The 17,084-nt window shown below is 41.6% G+C and overlaps 1 protein-coding gene across 1 annotated transcript in view; it reads left to right on the top strand.

Moving 5' to 3' along the window:
• snx29 (sorting nexin 29) overlaps nt 1-13,385 on the top strand; it is a 199,311-nt gene extending 185,926 nt beyond the window's left edge. The window contains exon 21 of the mRNA XM_050060227.1: nt 10,221-13,385. Coding sequence (XP_049916184.1) covers nt 10,221-10,347 — 127 coding nt within the window. The 3' untranslated portion in view covers nt 10,348-13,385. The remainder of the gene's footprint in view (nt 1-10,220) is intronic.
• Nucleotides 13,386-17,084: the final 3,699 nt, after the last annotated feature.

The following is a 17,084-nucleotide window of genomic DNA, read 5'->3' as shown; positions in this document are numbered from 1 at the left end:
TCCCATGACCCTCTACCACTGTGCCAAATTTCACATGGATTGACCAAGTCAGTGAGGAGAAAAACGTGGAACAGAGACACAGACACACCCACAGACAGACAGAGTTTTTGTCATTATATAGTAAGATTACTGGGTTAAAACTGTGGATGCAGAAATGATTGAGCATCACTTTAATGTCGCAGCTGGTAAAGGTGATGCTAATTGTAACTACTGAATATACTGCTGGGTAGCTCCACTTCAGGTAAGGTGTTTTTTAAAATAGTTTTTCGCACTACCAGTGCCAAAACATGCATGTTTCATTTCCACTTTAATACATTATAATGTATTAATACAGGTTTAAAGTTTAAAAAAAAAAGGTGGTTTTATTTCCCAAAGATCAAATTTATAAAGCTAATGACTAAAGATAACAGAATTGGAATTACAGGGCGATTGAAAGAGGTCAACAATACATTATTTTACTGAAAAATAAGGCTAACAATACTAGACATAAACTCAACAAACCGAACTAACAGACTGGAACAATGGGGCAACATATATACTGGCTGATCAGACCAAATTAAACACAAAGGGGAGAACTTACATAGACAACAACTGCAACTAGCAGAAAGAAACCCCTAGATCCTTGCATTTAAGAAGTGTGTTCCACACAAGGATAGTCTGGGATTGAGATCAACTCTTATGGGAAGTTGTGGAGTATCACAGAACTTTAGAAACTGCTGAATTTCAGAGGTTACAGGAATATACAGTGAGAATGGCTTATAGTGATGGAAAAGCTTTGGACAGAATCATCCCTATGCAAATAGTTTGCCAACCGAAATCAAGTAGTCTGCTTATGGTGTACGTTTCAGGTCTTTTCATGCATAACAACTAGGGAAATCCTATAATATTGGCACGTCATTGGCCAACATTGGCTTTAAAATGATATATCGGAACTAGCCAACATGCTGATAATAACGGTGTGTCATCTGTATAGGCTAATATCGGCTTTAAAATGAACAGATCAGAATCGGCCAACATGCTTTTTCTTATTTTGCCCAGTGAATGTATATTACATACATTGAAAAGCATCCTATTTCATGTCTCCATCTAATGGTGGGCTAATGGTGGATATGTTGAAATCGGTATCAGCTATCGGCCAAATGAGTTGTTTCATATCGGCATATCAGATATCAGCAAAAAATCCAATATCGTGCATCCCTAATAACAACGTATGGAACAGCAATTTAAAACTACAGTAAATACTTTTTTTTTTTTTTTTTTTACTTTACTCCCATGATACTGTGCTTAATGCTAACACATCTGCTTCCAGCTGGCTACCTGAGGCTGGTGCTGCATGTACATTGAAATCATGATGGGAAAACGAAAGTCATTTTCTCTCAGTGAAAAAATGTAGTCTCCTTGAAGCTTATGGCTGCCAGTCATGGTCACTAGTGAAGGAGGCAGAAAATGAGCGCCCACAGGGAAAGCACCCGTAGTAGCAGCCGTCCTTGTCATGTAGATTGATAATGTCCAGTAATGTAATGCCCCTGTAATAAAACAGCTGCACTGTATTTTGAATAGCGTAGCTGCCTGTTTTATGACTTAATATTCATGTAGCACACAGCTGACAATTAGATGGTAATCTGCATGAGAAATAAAGAAAAAGGAAAAAAAATCAATTAATCGTCCACTTAAAGTGATCAATTTGACCCGATAGACGTGAGCACTGCAAGCGGTTTCCATTGTACAAGAATGCAAACTAAAAGTGGAAGCAGAACTTAAAAGGTGCTGCACACCCACACAGATGTTTTCATTTACTCTGGCTGATTAGACCTCTGCTCAGGTTGAAGCCAGGTGGAGCTTTCCTGGGAATTACTTAATGAATTAAATAAGAAGTTGAATTTTAAATCCTTTTCTTTTTCTAACCACGCACTAAACCAAGAAAAATAGCATCTGCACTGCCATTTGAAAAACTCTATTTTCCACGTTGTACATATAAAGAGATCAACTAGAATTGAAAGGAACATAGTCCAGCAGATTCGGAGTACAACACAGCCTGTGTAAACCTCCAAAGCTCAGACTGCTCATTATTTAGTCTGCCCTCGGAGCCTTAATAATCCTATCTCTCTTTCTCATAACTCGGAGCTGAAATAGAAACCTTTCTACTGCACGTCTTTGAATGGCATGAAGTATTACAGTGTCAGGCCTCATTACTTTCCTCTGTTCTTCCTGCACTGAAATATCGTTACTCGGAGTTTAATAAGTCTTCATTCATACATGCATCTACTCTTACCCAGTTACTGCAAGTTTGTGATTGTGGATGCCTGCTTATGTATCAACTACTTGTTAACCCCAGGCAGGGTGGCCATAAAGCATCCGAGGGCCTGTTTTAAGAGCTGTTGTAGGGCCCTTCTGGGACTGTCATTGTGTGGTGCTTGTTCATTAAGAGGGTGGCACTGGCATGGCGACTTTAAGGGGTGGCAGAGTTATATACTGTATGTGATGATTAAATCACAGTGTAGTCACATACACCTTTCAGCCAAAACATTAAAACCACAGACAGGTGAAGTGAAAAACTTTGATTATTTTGTTCCAATGCATTGTTCTGCTAGGATACCTTTGGTTCTGGCATTCATGTGGATACCACTTGACATGTTCCACCCACTCAAACACTGTTGCAGACCAAGTACCCCCCCTCATGGCAACAGTACTCCCCAGTGGCAGCAGAAAAAAGCAGCATGCCACACTGCAAAAACTGTTTAGAAATGGCCCGTGGAGTGTGACAAAAAGCTCAAGGTGTCGACCTGGCTTCTAAATTTCCCAGGTCCCAATCTGCTCAAGGATTCTTGTGATATGCAAGTATCAAAGGTGGGGCCTCCTTGGATCGGACTTGGCTCTGACCTGTCGAGGCATGGACACAGGATCTCTGGGAGTGTCCTGCGGTGTCTGGCACCAGTGCGTTGGCGGCAAACATCGCTCAGGAGTGGCCCAAGGAATGTGACAAAGACCTCAAAGTGTCGACCTGGCCTCCAAATCCCCCAGAACCCAATCTGAATGAGCATCTGTGGCACGTGCCATTAACCCACCTCACAACCCACTGGACTAAATGGATCTGCCACCAACGCCCTGGTGCCAGACACCACAGGACACTCCCAGACATCCTGTGTCCATGCCTCGACAGGTCAGAGCCAAGTCCGATCCAAGGAGGCCCCACCTTGGATTAGGGGTACATCTGGGGTACCGGCACATCACATGACTCCTTGAGCAGTGTGGCATGCTGCTTTTTTTCTGCTGGGGGGCCACTGCCATTGGGAAGTACTGTTGCCATGAGGGGGGGGTTTGAGAGGGTGGAACATGTCAGGTGGTATCCACATGAATGCCAGAACCAAAGGTTTCCCAGCAGAACAATGCATTGGAACAAATCTAATCTTAGTTCTTCAGCATGTTATATCTTGCACTCGGACAGCGGAGTTTTACTCTTGGAAATTTCTGACCAATCACAACTTTTTATATATATATTTTTGCATGTCAGTCAGCGGCCATTGGGAGAGCAGGGCCTGTTTCACTTGAAATAGGTGATTTGTAGTTAAAGCCATGTATTATCCCAGGAACACAGCAGGTTAACCATTAGTGTTTGAACAAATCAACCGGAGACACTAGCAAAACTTTGCTCTAATTGGTAGTGTGGGTACACACTCTTTGGCTGTGTGACCAAAAAGTCACCTCAGAAAAGGTTAGCATTGAAGTTGAGATGATCCAGCAGAGAAACAAAACTGTTAACATGTTTGCACAACAATGTCTTGAGCGTCATTTCAAGTAACTTCGACTTGATGGTTGAGGACTTTCACTTGCATATGCAGGTCTGTCTCAGCCTGCTGTGATCTGTGCTGACACTGGAATTCTCACTTAAGCAATGGAATAGCAGCCGACATTGGATCAACATCGATCAGCATACCATAATATTCCTGGCTCGTGTGCGTAAGCGCATGCAGTACTCACCAATGCTGCTCTGAGGCCGGTGTTGTCATGATGTCTAATGGTTTAACATGATGTTACTGTCTACCTGCCTGCTCAGTTGGCATGATCAAACCTGCGTTGGTCTAATATCTTCAGCGAGGGATGAAAGCCTGATTAGTCTGGTCATTAACTTGATGAGGGGGCGGGAAGAGATGTAAAGAGGAAGCAGAGGTAAGCAAGGAAACCTTAAATAGAAACCATACATTGCTTTGTTATGTAACAACCGTGTCGGATCTAAATTAATTGAATGCTCTCAAATAGTGGCCAAGTCTCATATAGCCAGTGCAGATTTCAAAAAGGCATGTCATTAATATAGGCTGGGGAAAAACATGGTAAATTCAGCATAATGCTTATTTCTTATAGCCTCTAAATGGACATTAATGGACTATACATAAGATCTACTTCCTCAGGTTGTTCACTTTTAGTATGAACATATGTAAAGGAATCCATACCCATTAACTAGCAATATTCTTTCTATTTTAATGGTAATTTATTCTCCATTATCTGTGTAATTATCCTCTGGGCCTCCACGATGCCACCAGATTTTGTTGCTTTGTATCACAATGGCAGAGCCTTTATAACGGGGAAAAGACCCAAACACAAAATGACAGATGTTCTGGTGCATTGAGAGAATTTGAAGCCAGCGGAGAGAGAAAATGACAGGAGGCAGTTTAGTGAGAAAGATGAAGGGAAAGAGGCAGCAGAGGATGGAAGGACAGAACGTTGGTCTGAGGAGGAGACAGGGGAAAGAAAGAAAAGACAAAGAGAGAAAAGACAGATTGGAGTTCAACACTTCAGATCTCCGGTTGAGGCACTTGGTGCTCAAAGGCCAGATGGATCTTATAACTCCTTAACGTTGCTGCACCGTCCCAAACGCCTTATCATGATATGTTCGGTGATAATATTCCTGTTGCAAAGCCAAAAAAGTGACTACTCTCCTTTTAATACCAGCTTGAAGTTGAGTCATTTTTAAAAACTATGTAACATGCCAATCACCTGGTTGTATTTTATCGTAATTGGATACTCCGATGGATGTGAGCTGACAGAAAACGTACTTGGAAGGGTTCCCACTGCTTTGATTTACCTTAGCAGTAGTTTGACAAAGACAGTAACACCAGACGTTGCTGTTAAATGTTACTGATCTTTCTCAGAGGAGATATGAAGCTAAGAGTAGATGACATTTTGTTTTTCACAAGATCAAATAACTGCTCCCAGGAACAATAATGATACCCACTGTAGTGTAAGGAGTGTACAGTATGCAGGACATTTAAAGGAATACTTTACCCACAAAATTGCTTTTTAAAATTAAATTCTCCTCTTAAATTATAACCCCCTCCCTGTCACAAAACGTTTTTTGAATGTTGCCCAGAAGTAGAGTACAAGTCGTGCAGTATGATCCAAGTCTCATTTATTCAGTAGTGTGCGCAGCTATACCCATACACATGCATTTTCACTAAAACCATGCTATTTAAAACACTTACACATACAAGTAGCGCAAATGGGCAAGTGCATGCTTTTGAACTCTACTCGTGCATTTCACTGGGCAGAGTTCAAACGCAAACACGTGCCCAGGTTAGCTACTCATCCATTTGTGACCCTGTTTATGCAGGAGTGGTTAAATAGAGATGTTTTAGTGAAATTGCATGTATTTGGGAAGTACTGATCAAACAACTGTATAAATGAGACTTGGATTATACTGCATGAGTTGTATAAGAGTTTATAAACAAATGTTTTAATATAGTTTTTCAGCCCCCTTTTGCTTCAGTTTATCAGTTTGTGTCCATTACTTCAGTTTATAACCAAATACCTGCAAAACAAATGACGTCCCCATCAGCCTCAGCCGTATTTGCTGGTTAGAGCTGATTAGCAAACGTTAGCATGCTAACACCCTAAAGTAAGGGTGTTTTCACACTTGGTCCTTTTCAGCCCTCTAAACGGACTCAGAGTGGTGACTCAGCATTTTTGTGCCTATGTGAACGCGCCAAGAGAACTCACACCCCTCTAAAGCTACTACTGAACTAAGACCACTTCGGGACAGGCTCTGAGTTGGGTTCGTTTCAAATCCATGGTTCAGTTCACTTAACCTGTGCCTTGTGAACACAAAGCACTCCAGGTTTGCTTTGCTCTTTGGCATTGTATTGAGCCCTCTGGATCACATGCCGTTGCACTGGGACACTTGAAAAAACAGACGAAACCACGTCGACCGTCAAACGGTTGCAAGGACACAGGATGAGGAGTAGTTTGGTCCACGGAAGATACTGCACGTCTCCAGATGTGGAATGTAGAATACATCAAATGGCAGCAGTCTGCAGCACAGAAACACTAAGGTTTTCCTCCAATTTTAAATTCATCTGAAAGTGAGAGGCTTCATAACCACACTGCAGTGACACGTCAAAAACCAAATAAACTACATCAATATATATTATATATTATATATAGGCTGTAACAGAAAGAGGACAGAGGCCCCATTAGAGCTGAAGTTGACCAGAAAGAGAACCGAGTCCTTTTTCAAATGAACTGACAGTGTGAACACAAAAAGAACTGAGTCTCTTTTCTGTTGGTCCACATTTTGGTGCACTTTAAGGGCACATTCACACTGGCGCTATTTGGTCCGCTTTAAACGAACCCTGGTCCACTTCCACAGATAGTTTTGTTCGTTTGGAGTGGTGTGAACGCTCATTCAAACTCTGGTGTGGACCAAACGAGCAAACCCTGGTCCACTTAAAAACTGGGGGTCTCGGTTCACTTGCAAGTGAACCCTGGTGCAGTTTGCTTACAATGGGAAATGCAAGCGGACTATCCAGCGAACCAAAGAGAGGAAGTGACATAGATCGTATTGCATTTTGTTGCTTGGTGTTTTTGTGGTGATGAAGCTGGCTAAAGGAGATGGATTTCCGTTTGCAGTCCTGGCCAATCGATGAGCTGGGTTTTCTTCTTCCTCATGCTTTTTTTCTTCCTGGTCAGTGGTCGTTTCAGGCAATACCGCCCCCAAATGAGCAGCTGTTGTAACTGCGTGACGTTGTCCAGGCATGTTGGTCCGCTTTGAAAAGTGCAGTGTGAAAGTGAACCGAACCAAATGAAGGTGTGAAATTTTTCGGCATTCCCACCCAGTCGAACCGAGTCCCCCGGACTGAGTTTGGTTCATTTATAAAGGACCAAATGTGAAAACACCCTAAGATGGCAAACATCACACCTGCTAAACATCAGCATGTTAGCATGTAGCCATTAGCATTAAGCTCATTTTAGATCATTAACCCACCTTTTAGGACAATGATACATAATCTATACTTGAGTAGGAAGTCTGTATTCACATACTCATGTGTACAGATCTCTTCACGCCTCACTTCTCACTTCTTTGGACTCACATGCTGCAATTTTCCTCACCTGTCTACAACAGCAACTTGGTCACACCTCTCTCCCTAGATCCACCACCACTTAGCATGCAGCTCTACCTCAACACAAAGTACTCTCTCTCAGTCTTGGCTCTTGCCTTATTGACCTGCTGCCTCCGAGAAGAGTGTTACAGACCTTTGTCTCACGGTCAAGAGCAGTTTGCGGCAGTTTGACTTCAGAATGAGGGTGTTACCTTTTATTGTGATGGCCTGAGACAATTTATCTGTCTCTCCCTGTACACATGCATGTTGGTTTTGCCTTAGAGGTGTACTGTGTGTGTGTATGTGTGTGTAAAACAGAGGAAATGTAGAGGGAATGGTTTATTATTCAGACTATTATTCACGGCACACCGCCTTTTGCTGTTAGACAATCAATTTGATGCATGCTTGTGTTTGTGTACCTGTTTACTCTAATTATGCCACTGCAGTCAAATTATTAATATTCCAACAGTGCCTGGAAAAGTTATTATCCTGCACAAGTCAATATCACGTCCAAATGGAGGACAAGCACATGCTGAGAGCCAGAGAAAAAACTTATAAGCCTAATTAATTTAGCACATTTAGCTACTTTACCCAGTTTGATATGAATAAATGAGATGGCTTGTGGTTTCCACTCTGCACGCTGGCCCCAATTTAGTGTGATTTTTGCTGATATAACTCCCCCATCGCATCACTGTTTGGCCAACCTTGGTCAAGTTCAAATTATGTGACTGCACTTGATTGAGCTCGCCTGGTGCGGCAGAGATATGGGAATAAGTGGTGCTTGAGCCACTGATGAATGTACATTTTGTGCCACAGAGAACGGAATAATGTTCACCATATTAACAAAGCCCAGGCTGTTCACATAATAACTGGTCACATCGGTCCCTGAAGAGCGAGATTCATCTAGTTCCATTATATCTCCAACACTCTGCAACTTACACCTAAACAATCTAGATTGATAAGTAGCGCTACAGGTAAAAGGGAAAATGTGTATTTTCTGATTTTGGGGTGAACTGTCTCTTTAAGCTTGAATCTGTGTTTACAGGTCAGTGCTGTGACTGTCTCTTCAGTGTTTCCAGCCTATTTTAACATGACAGAGCCTTTCTGCCCTCTCACTGTGCTGCTTTTTTAGCCCCTGCTGCATCACATACAAGCATATGGCCCGCAGTGACACTTTCAGCCAAAGCACGTCACCATGAGTGCACTTATTTTTAGCACGTGTTGTCCAAGTGGGAATCAAACTCCAGGACCACCCAGATGTCCCAGATAACCTTAATCACAGCCAGAGCAGCTGGGGTGCTTCATTAAAGAGGCCAGTTGGACCTCAACAGGGAAATGCCCTCTGCACTGTTTTTAATATTTATTGAAAACCCCTTTGTCAAAGAGGCACTTGAACTCGGTGCTCCTATTACAGAATCATGGCTTCATCACAGGCAGTAGGTCAGAGGTCACTGTCTTGGCGATGAGAGGCCTCAGAAGAATGCAACAAGAAAGCATTTAACTCCAGGCATTCAATCTCCCCGCTTTTCATTTCCTTCCTTTTGACAAGTGCCTCTCGTTCATCCTCATCGTTATCAGATAGGACTGTGGGATCAGGGGTTCACATGTCATGTAGACGGTTGTCAGGGTAACTAGCTAGGGCAGTGATGTCACCAAGAGGCCAGGATTAGTTGCTCCTGTGCAATGAGAGGCGTAAACATCACCATCAGAAATTACTGTAATTTGTTTCCTTGTGTCGCAAATAATGGCTTCCAGTGGCCAGGGCAGACATAGCGCTAATTTTAGATGTTGAAAAAAATAAAAGGTAAACAAAGTCATAAACGCACCCAAAGCTAACCTGGAACATCAAAAGCATTAAAAGCAGAAAATTGTGATGTGTGCACCATACTGTTTTTTAAGAGGCTGTACACTTTCTGCATCTTTAACTGTCTGGAAAACATGAGGTCAGGCACGGGGGGCTACTCTTGTGCCCTTTCTGTGCTAGAGTATGGCGGCAAATTGCATCTGAGGCTGCTAAACAACCATAACAAGTATCATAACATAGCCTATTTACCTGACACCCTGAGTGCAGAGCTGATCTTCTTCCAGGCGCTCTTTGTATGGAGGCCTGTTGTTCAACTACTAACCTTTGTGGGGTTACAGGATAAAAGAAGCCCCTTTCACAAGTAGCACCTTCACTGTGTAGTATTTCCCCTCTGTGTTGAAGCCAGTCCTGGTATGGTCCATGTTAGCAGCTCTGTAGCCTACTGCTCTATGTTGGAAATATGGAAGTTAACATTCCAGCAACACCAGTGTTCAATAAGTCCTCATCCTAGGGTTTTCTGTAATGTTAAAAGTGAAAAATGTCAGCTAAGCAGCCAAACATTGTTATGCTAGTTCACCAAAGATGGCATTCTCAATTAATTCATAGAGCTAACATTAGCTTGATGAGCCAGCTAACTACAACTAATAAAATCAGAATTTTGAGTGGTAAATCTGCCTCCATTATCCGTGTAAACTGCATATGCTTTTAGAGAAAAAAAAAAACTTGGCATGCATAGTAATAGAAATAAAGGGAGGTTAACGGTTAATTGGATACATTTTCATTTTACCACTCTGTTTGCAAATTGATGGTGAATAATTGAGACTCAGCTCATTTCATGAAAGCTTCTCTATTTGCTGTTTTGACTAATGTTGGGTTTTCTAAGAAAAAGTGCTCTGGCAGAAGGAAAATGGTGCATTTAACTGTCCAGATGCAGCATCAGTGGTTTGTTTGAATAATAAAATTGGTAATAAACTTCGCCAGATGTTCATTGAAAGTCCATGGCTCTTCTCTTCTCTCTCTCTTTCCTGCTGTCTCCCCACATCCAGAGACACTCCCCAGGCCAATGACAGCGGAGCCAAGACGCCCCGGTCCAAAACTTCATCCCGCTTCCCCAGACTGGGCCGCAGCCGCAACCAGGAAGCCAGACCTGAACCTCAGAGCGGCGACCTTTAACCCCCCAGAGCCTATAAACTAATACTCTCGCTGTATAGGCTGAAGACAACCATGTTCCCGTGTCCACCCTGGACTGTGACACACGGGCTCACACTGTGTGAGGACATAAAGGGCGTCAAACGGACCTTCAAAGCCTTACAGATAAAAGGCCTCAGTTGAGGAGGGGAGATGGATGCGTTCACGTAGCAGGCCTCTCTAGGAGATATGTAAATGTTGCTGTGCATCGCCTGGCTGAGAGAAGGATAAATGACTCCCCCAAGGCTGCCTATCGATGGACCCAATCATACAGCACCTCTTACCTCACTGAGAGACAAAAAGACTCTCTGTAAACTGCACATGAACTCGCCAGGACTGCTCTCTCTAATCTCAAACACAGTGAGATGATGGAGATTTTTTTTTTTCTTACTCTGCTCAGTTTTGTAGTGAAAGTGTATCATGGTCACAGTGCCTACAGTGTTTTGTAGCTGCTTTCCTGCTCTGGGTGAAGAGGGGGTATATTAAAGTAATATCTTGGGGGATGAAGGTTGTTTTTCAGCTAATGTGTCAGCATTATGGTGCCATTATATTTAAGACGACGATGATTCACTATCTCTGGCAACGGGCATTCCTTTTTCCTACTTCTGTTATTTTATTATGGCTATTACAGATAATCTGCAGAAAGTGTTACATATCTCAGTGTCACCAGGGATGCAGTAATTATCAAAGACATCTTTGGGTTCCACATAATGATCATATTAAAGGATTAGAGTTAAGCACCACTGATGAACCAAAATCTCTTTGGGACTGCACAAAAATCATTGGAGTGAGGAAGGAGGTTTGAATCTTGTATTTTACTTTTTGAAAAAGCAAGACGACCCCCCCCCCCCCAGCATTTTTAGTACTTTCTTTGTACCCCTGCTATTGGCTTGGAAAAAAAAACTGCAATTGCATCAACCTTACTAACTAAAAGAAGCAAAGTATAGAGATGCTAACTTGGAATTGCTTTTGTTACTGATAGCCGACCCTCTTTAACTGATCATTAACCGTTTTCAACTATTGGAAGTGGATAAAATCGTATGTCACTCTTTCTGTTTATCATGACACTACTGCAGGAGTGCGAGCTCCACATAGGGGATACTGAAAGTCCACCGGCCCCGCACACACAGTGACAGAGCTAACTGTTAGCATCACATGGCTAATGTTACCTGACAGATTTAACGACAGAGTCAAGGCCGTTTTGGTGTCAGTGTGAGTTTGTTGGGACTGTTTAACAGCTTGGTTTCGGATGTTAGCTGTGTTAGATAATGCTAACCTGGCAGACGTTGAACTGACCGTTCTGTGTAACAGAAAGTTTGCTGAAAGTGTAAGGACTTTCTTCTTCTTTTCTACCACAGAAAAGATTAGTACCCAATAAAGGTCTCTTATACTGTATAGGTGTCCATGTCTGCCACTTGGTCATTGGCTTGTTAAAGGGTGCTGTGGTCGTCATTGAACTACTCTGGCCTGGGCAGCGGCAGACTTTGATGTCTTGTTATCATCCCCGGTAGCACTAGTCTTATATTTTTAACTGTTTAACCGAAAGTGTTAAGGGGTCGAAATTCATTTTTCGGTAAAGGGTTAAACAGTTAATTATTAACATCCCTAACTTAAACCTTGAAAGGGTTGAAAAAAATAGTTATATATTAATAGAATAATAATAGTCACAATAGCCACTAATGCATACATAAGAAGTCCCAGCCACAGCCTAAAAGATGCTAAATAAAAGGCTAAACTTGAATTATATTGTAGGCCAATATAATTTGACACTGCAGATTAAATCAATGGCGGACAATGGCAGTTGGTAGAGATAACATTTAATCACCAATATCAATAAAAATCCACAAGTATTTGTGTTTTTATTTATTCATTTATTATCTGTAACCCCTTACCTGTTTTAAGTCGCGAGGGGACTGGAGTCCTAAATCTTAAAAATAAGTGACAAGAACATTGTTGTCTTTTGCATATGGGGAAGCACACATTTATAACCCACTTTGTAAACTAAAGCCATCACTTTTTTTGACCTCTCCTCACTCCCTAATAATTTTTGGACGGTCCCTTAATGTGAAAGTTCATAAATAAGCATCAATTCTTGCAGTCGTATTCAAAAAGTATTCCTTTCCACATGTCTAGGATCAATTTCGAACACCTGCTGTGATGTGTATGATAAATTTGTGTCGTAAATATTTGTCAGCAGAAATTAAGGGAAACACTGTGTTACCATTTTAATGGATGGGTAAGCTGTGTTTCAGTTGGTTTCCCTTTAACCCCATTACACCTATACGCTACAACTGAGGGTCTTCATCAAAGAAAAGGCTATACTGAAAAATTTGATTGTTTAACTAATGTGTCTTAGCAGGATTTAATGCAGCGTTATGTTGCAAATGAATGTTTTAACGAGGACTAAACACTTGAAGAAAAGCTGCTTGTTAGAGTGCAAGGAAAGGGCTGCCAAGCATCAAGTGTGTGTAAAACAGAAGCTCATGCATATGTATGGCTTTACCCAAGAGTAGTCAGAGACTATGTTCAAACGAGGAGTGATTGTGTTAGAAGGGTGTCGGAAAACTTGAATCAAAGGGTCGGCTCGCAGAATGGTAAACAGTGTTCGCCGTCTGTGAGGGGAGGTGAACAAACAGGGCTTGTGGGTTTTAATTAAGTTGTTATTCTCACACAAAAGTGACCCGCACAAGTATCCATCAACTGGTAAACACTGCACAGCGTTGTTAAGAAATTCTCGCAGGGATGCCGTCAAATAAAGATTTTTATCCGGCTTCCCTGGGACCTTTTACTGAGAGATTCTGTCTGTGGTCAACATGTGGTGAGCTGGCCAATAAAACAGCATCTTGGGAAAGAAAATAAGATATACTATCAAAACTTTTTAAATTATATTACACACAGACACTCTTGTTTCTTAATCTGACAAATGGCACCGCTGTTGCTTCAATCAACAACATGTATTGTAACTTAAATATGAATTTCTGTCACTTTTTATTAAAGACTATTACCAGCTCTGATACAGTAAACAGTAGAATGGTGATATTTTAAGTGTAGCACTGCCTTATATGCATTTGAAAAGCCAGCCCACAGCATCATAGTATACTCTGCACAGCTGACAAACACTGTCATCATGTAGTCCTGTGTAACAAGTAGCCTTTTCTCTCTGGTTGGTCTAACTTCTCTGCAAAGTTTTCCATATTGTATGTGTGGTAATGCACAGTAATTATGCACAGTCTGTAAAAGAGTACTCCACAGATATAGCATTGCACTCCTATAACACTGTCGGATTCACAATGGGCAGCTTTTAAAAAAGGATCAAAATCGATGCAGCAGAACCACAAGTATCGTCTTTTTTATTCCAGGCATTTCTACTTCCTTGTCAAAGCTTGACGGGTACATTACCCACAATGCAACCTGAATCGTCGACAGTCTGGTCAGAGATACTGGTGTGTTATTCTAGTATCTGCTAATGTAGCCCCGAGCCGCTAGCCTCAAGCAGAGATGATGAGCAGGCTACAGAGGTCTGGTAAACAAAATTATTTTTAAATTCTCATCAATAGATTTTTAAGATTTTCAAAATTGTAGTCCTCAGCCCAAACTGAAGCTGACTCCAGTTTATCTGACTTCATGCAGCTCCCACTTGAGCCACAAAAGCCTTTATAGAATTTTCCTCACATATGCAGTAGTACTACCCAACACCTGTAAACAGACTTTGATGTGTAAAATCAGTAGGGTTCGCCTTTAAGAAACCCTGAAGCAAAATTCAAGGTACCCCGTGGAGTTTTAGACCACCAGTAGTGCCATAGAGTAATGTTTATGCGTGGGGCACCACCACCTGGGCGACATGATACACAGTTCTGCTGCTTGTTTTCAGAATTGTCAGACTAGAGTCACAAATTTAATGACTTTAGACTCAACTTGACAAAATCAAAAAAATTTGCAACTTGACTTTTTAACACCAATGTCTCATCATTTGGACTTGAGCATTTTGACTTGAAAATACTTGATCCCTTACCCTAAGCCCATGGATTAAAAAGTTTGACTTGAATGCAATGACTTGAGACTTAGGCCATGTTTACACGATAACGGTCCACTGTGAACGGAATTGTTTCTCATTTTCATTTTGAAAAAAGTTCCACGTTCAGACAACAACGTTTTGATAACAATCACTGTGCACATGGATCTGCAAAAATGACCACAAAGCTGTAGTATACATGTATAAACAAACAAAATGGCAACCACACGAATGTTTGTCTGGACGGACAGCGAGGTGGAGTTGCCGTAAATCTACACTTTGCTGGAGAAGCATTGATAAATTCAATCGGGTTAAGAGCACAAACAGAGCTTGGGACTGCATATTGCAAGTTTACATGACAACGGAGACGGTGCTGTTTCCAAAAAATTGCACTCTGAACCCTTTTTCCAAACGTTGCATTTTCAAGTACCCAAAACGCCGCTGTTGTGTAAACGATCAGCCAAAACGCAGCTAAAGTTTACCATTTTTGGTCGAAATCGTCTATAAACAGGACCTTATGTGTGACTTACAAAACAAAGACTTGGTCCCAAGTGTGCTTGTCTCATACAAGTCTGCTAATAGACAGTTGGGGCTGTTGATGCACAAAGTCACGTTACAATATGCCACCAAAGGAAGAGAAGAAGGAAACTGCCAGCAAACACATGTAAACAATGAAGGATTGAAAATATTCAAAAACTGAGCTTTGCAAATGTTTTGTGATGAAAGAAACACATTGAACACATTTGCTGAACCTCACCGTGTTTTACAAGTAACACTGAATTTAAAACAAACTTTTGTGTGATTAAAGCAAAACTCCACGGGGCACCTTTAAACCTGAAACTTTCTGCTCCAGAAGAAAGTGCTGATCTTTTCACCCTGCGGTTGCTAAGCACTTATTTAACAGCAGTGTGAATCACGATTGTTTTGCTAAAAGTCAAAATGTGGTCTCTTCTACAGCTTGAAGCTCTAGATGCTAAAAATATCTCAGGTGCTGTTGAGGATACACAAGTAGCCTCCGAGCCTTTTATTGACAATAGTAAGAGAGAACGAAGAGCTCCTGGCGGACATGCAGGTTTACTCCTCTGTCTTGGGGGTGTAGAAGTTTTCACGATATGATCACAAACATCCCTATTCTTTCAAATGGCTCTATCTCCTTCCATTAAGAATACTCCCGACGCTGGATGAATTGAATCTCACTGTACCTCGGGGCCGGTAATCAGAGCGATGACAAGCAAAGCAAGTGGGTTTAGCTTATTGAGATGCAGCCGAAGTGTTCTCTTGCAGTGTATCTGTTCTAGTGTACCTTTCTGTCCTTGCCTTAGTCAGCAGTCAGGCCTTATCTATCAGTGTCACAGCAAAGAGGGGTTTAACAATAAAGTACAGTGTGTACAATACAGTACCATCACCTGTGTGTCAGTGTTGTCATTGTTAACCTTCTTGTTTAATGGCAAATGATTTTACACAACTCTGCTGCAACAGTAAGCTTTCCATGTCTGTATATTGACTCATTCATGCCATGTGTAGACACATCCAGTAAATTTGTGTAGTGTCATGCACATGTTTATGTGATGGGGTGAACGCATCAACGCCTGCATTATAGTGTGCATAGCGCAGAAATGGATGGATAGATTCTGTGAATTCCATCTAGGCATCTGTGGCCCTCGTTGCATCTGTTGTGCTTGTAGGATGCTTATTTAACCTTCACTGCTTCACTAAGCAGTCTCTGCGCTTTTATTCAAACCATTCAAAGCCATTTTGGGAAAAGCCTGCATTTTTTTTTTTTTCCTGTGCTGGGCACGCTGCACCAGGTCGGTAGAGAGAAGAATGGCGAGGGTCTACTAAATGCTCATTGTCCATTGACCAGAAAATTGGTTACAAGCCTGTCTAAGGATGTGGATGGTTGCTTTTGGCAATGTTAGACGTTTTACACACACACACACACACACACACACACATGGAAGCTAAGTACTCAGAGTGCTGACACCACACATCCCCTGCAGTGTTTCTATTGTTTAAACAGAATGGATTAGAAAAGTCTGGCTTGACTTTGACAGTTATTAGTTAGAAAAGAGCTGATAAAGTGTATCAAACTTTATTGTATCAAGAAATGTGTATTATGGGATGCTTGGCCTGCAGATTAGTCTTATGATAAGACTTGTAAGTTGGTAGATTTGGTGTGCAGAAGTAGACTGGAGGGTCAGAATGGATGTCACACATCAGAGGACATGTCTGATTTCTAATTAGCCACTAATGTGAAACACCTGGGAGACGCCAGGAAAGCAACTGTGCATGGGTAAACTGTTAGACTTGATTTTTTTGCCCTTTGCAACAATTTAGAACTTCTGCAGCCAATATTTTATCCATCAAATCAAACCTGAACTACCCTCATCAAGAGAAGAGAGGGATATCTAAAGAAAGAAGAGGCCCTACCAGCTGGGCCACCATGAATGACCACGGGTGAGTCAAACTTGTCCCACTCAGGTCAGGATAAGAGAACGCAGTAGTGTGCTTAACACAAATTCATGTCAGCAATAACAAAACAGTCTCTAGTTTCCACTCACAAATGACTAACTCAATATGTACTCACATTTAATTTACTTTATTTAATGCAATAAATGTGTGGCAAGTGACTTGAGCAAGTGTTTCCTAAAGCAGCTCTTTTGCCCTGAGTTTAGCCTTACAGGCAGTGCGTCCTCCCAGATACTGACTA

Source organism: Epinephelus moara, chromosome 13, assembly GCF_006386435.1.
Source record: "Epinephelus moara isolate mb chromosome 13, YSFRI_EMoa_1.0, whole genome shotgun sequence".
Classification (NCBI taxonomy): Eukaryota; Metazoa; Chordata; class Actinopteri; order Perciformes; family Serranidae; genus Epinephelus; species Epinephelus moara.
Note: the sequence above shows the minus strand (reverse complement) of the source record. Positions and strands in the feature narration are given on the sequence as shown.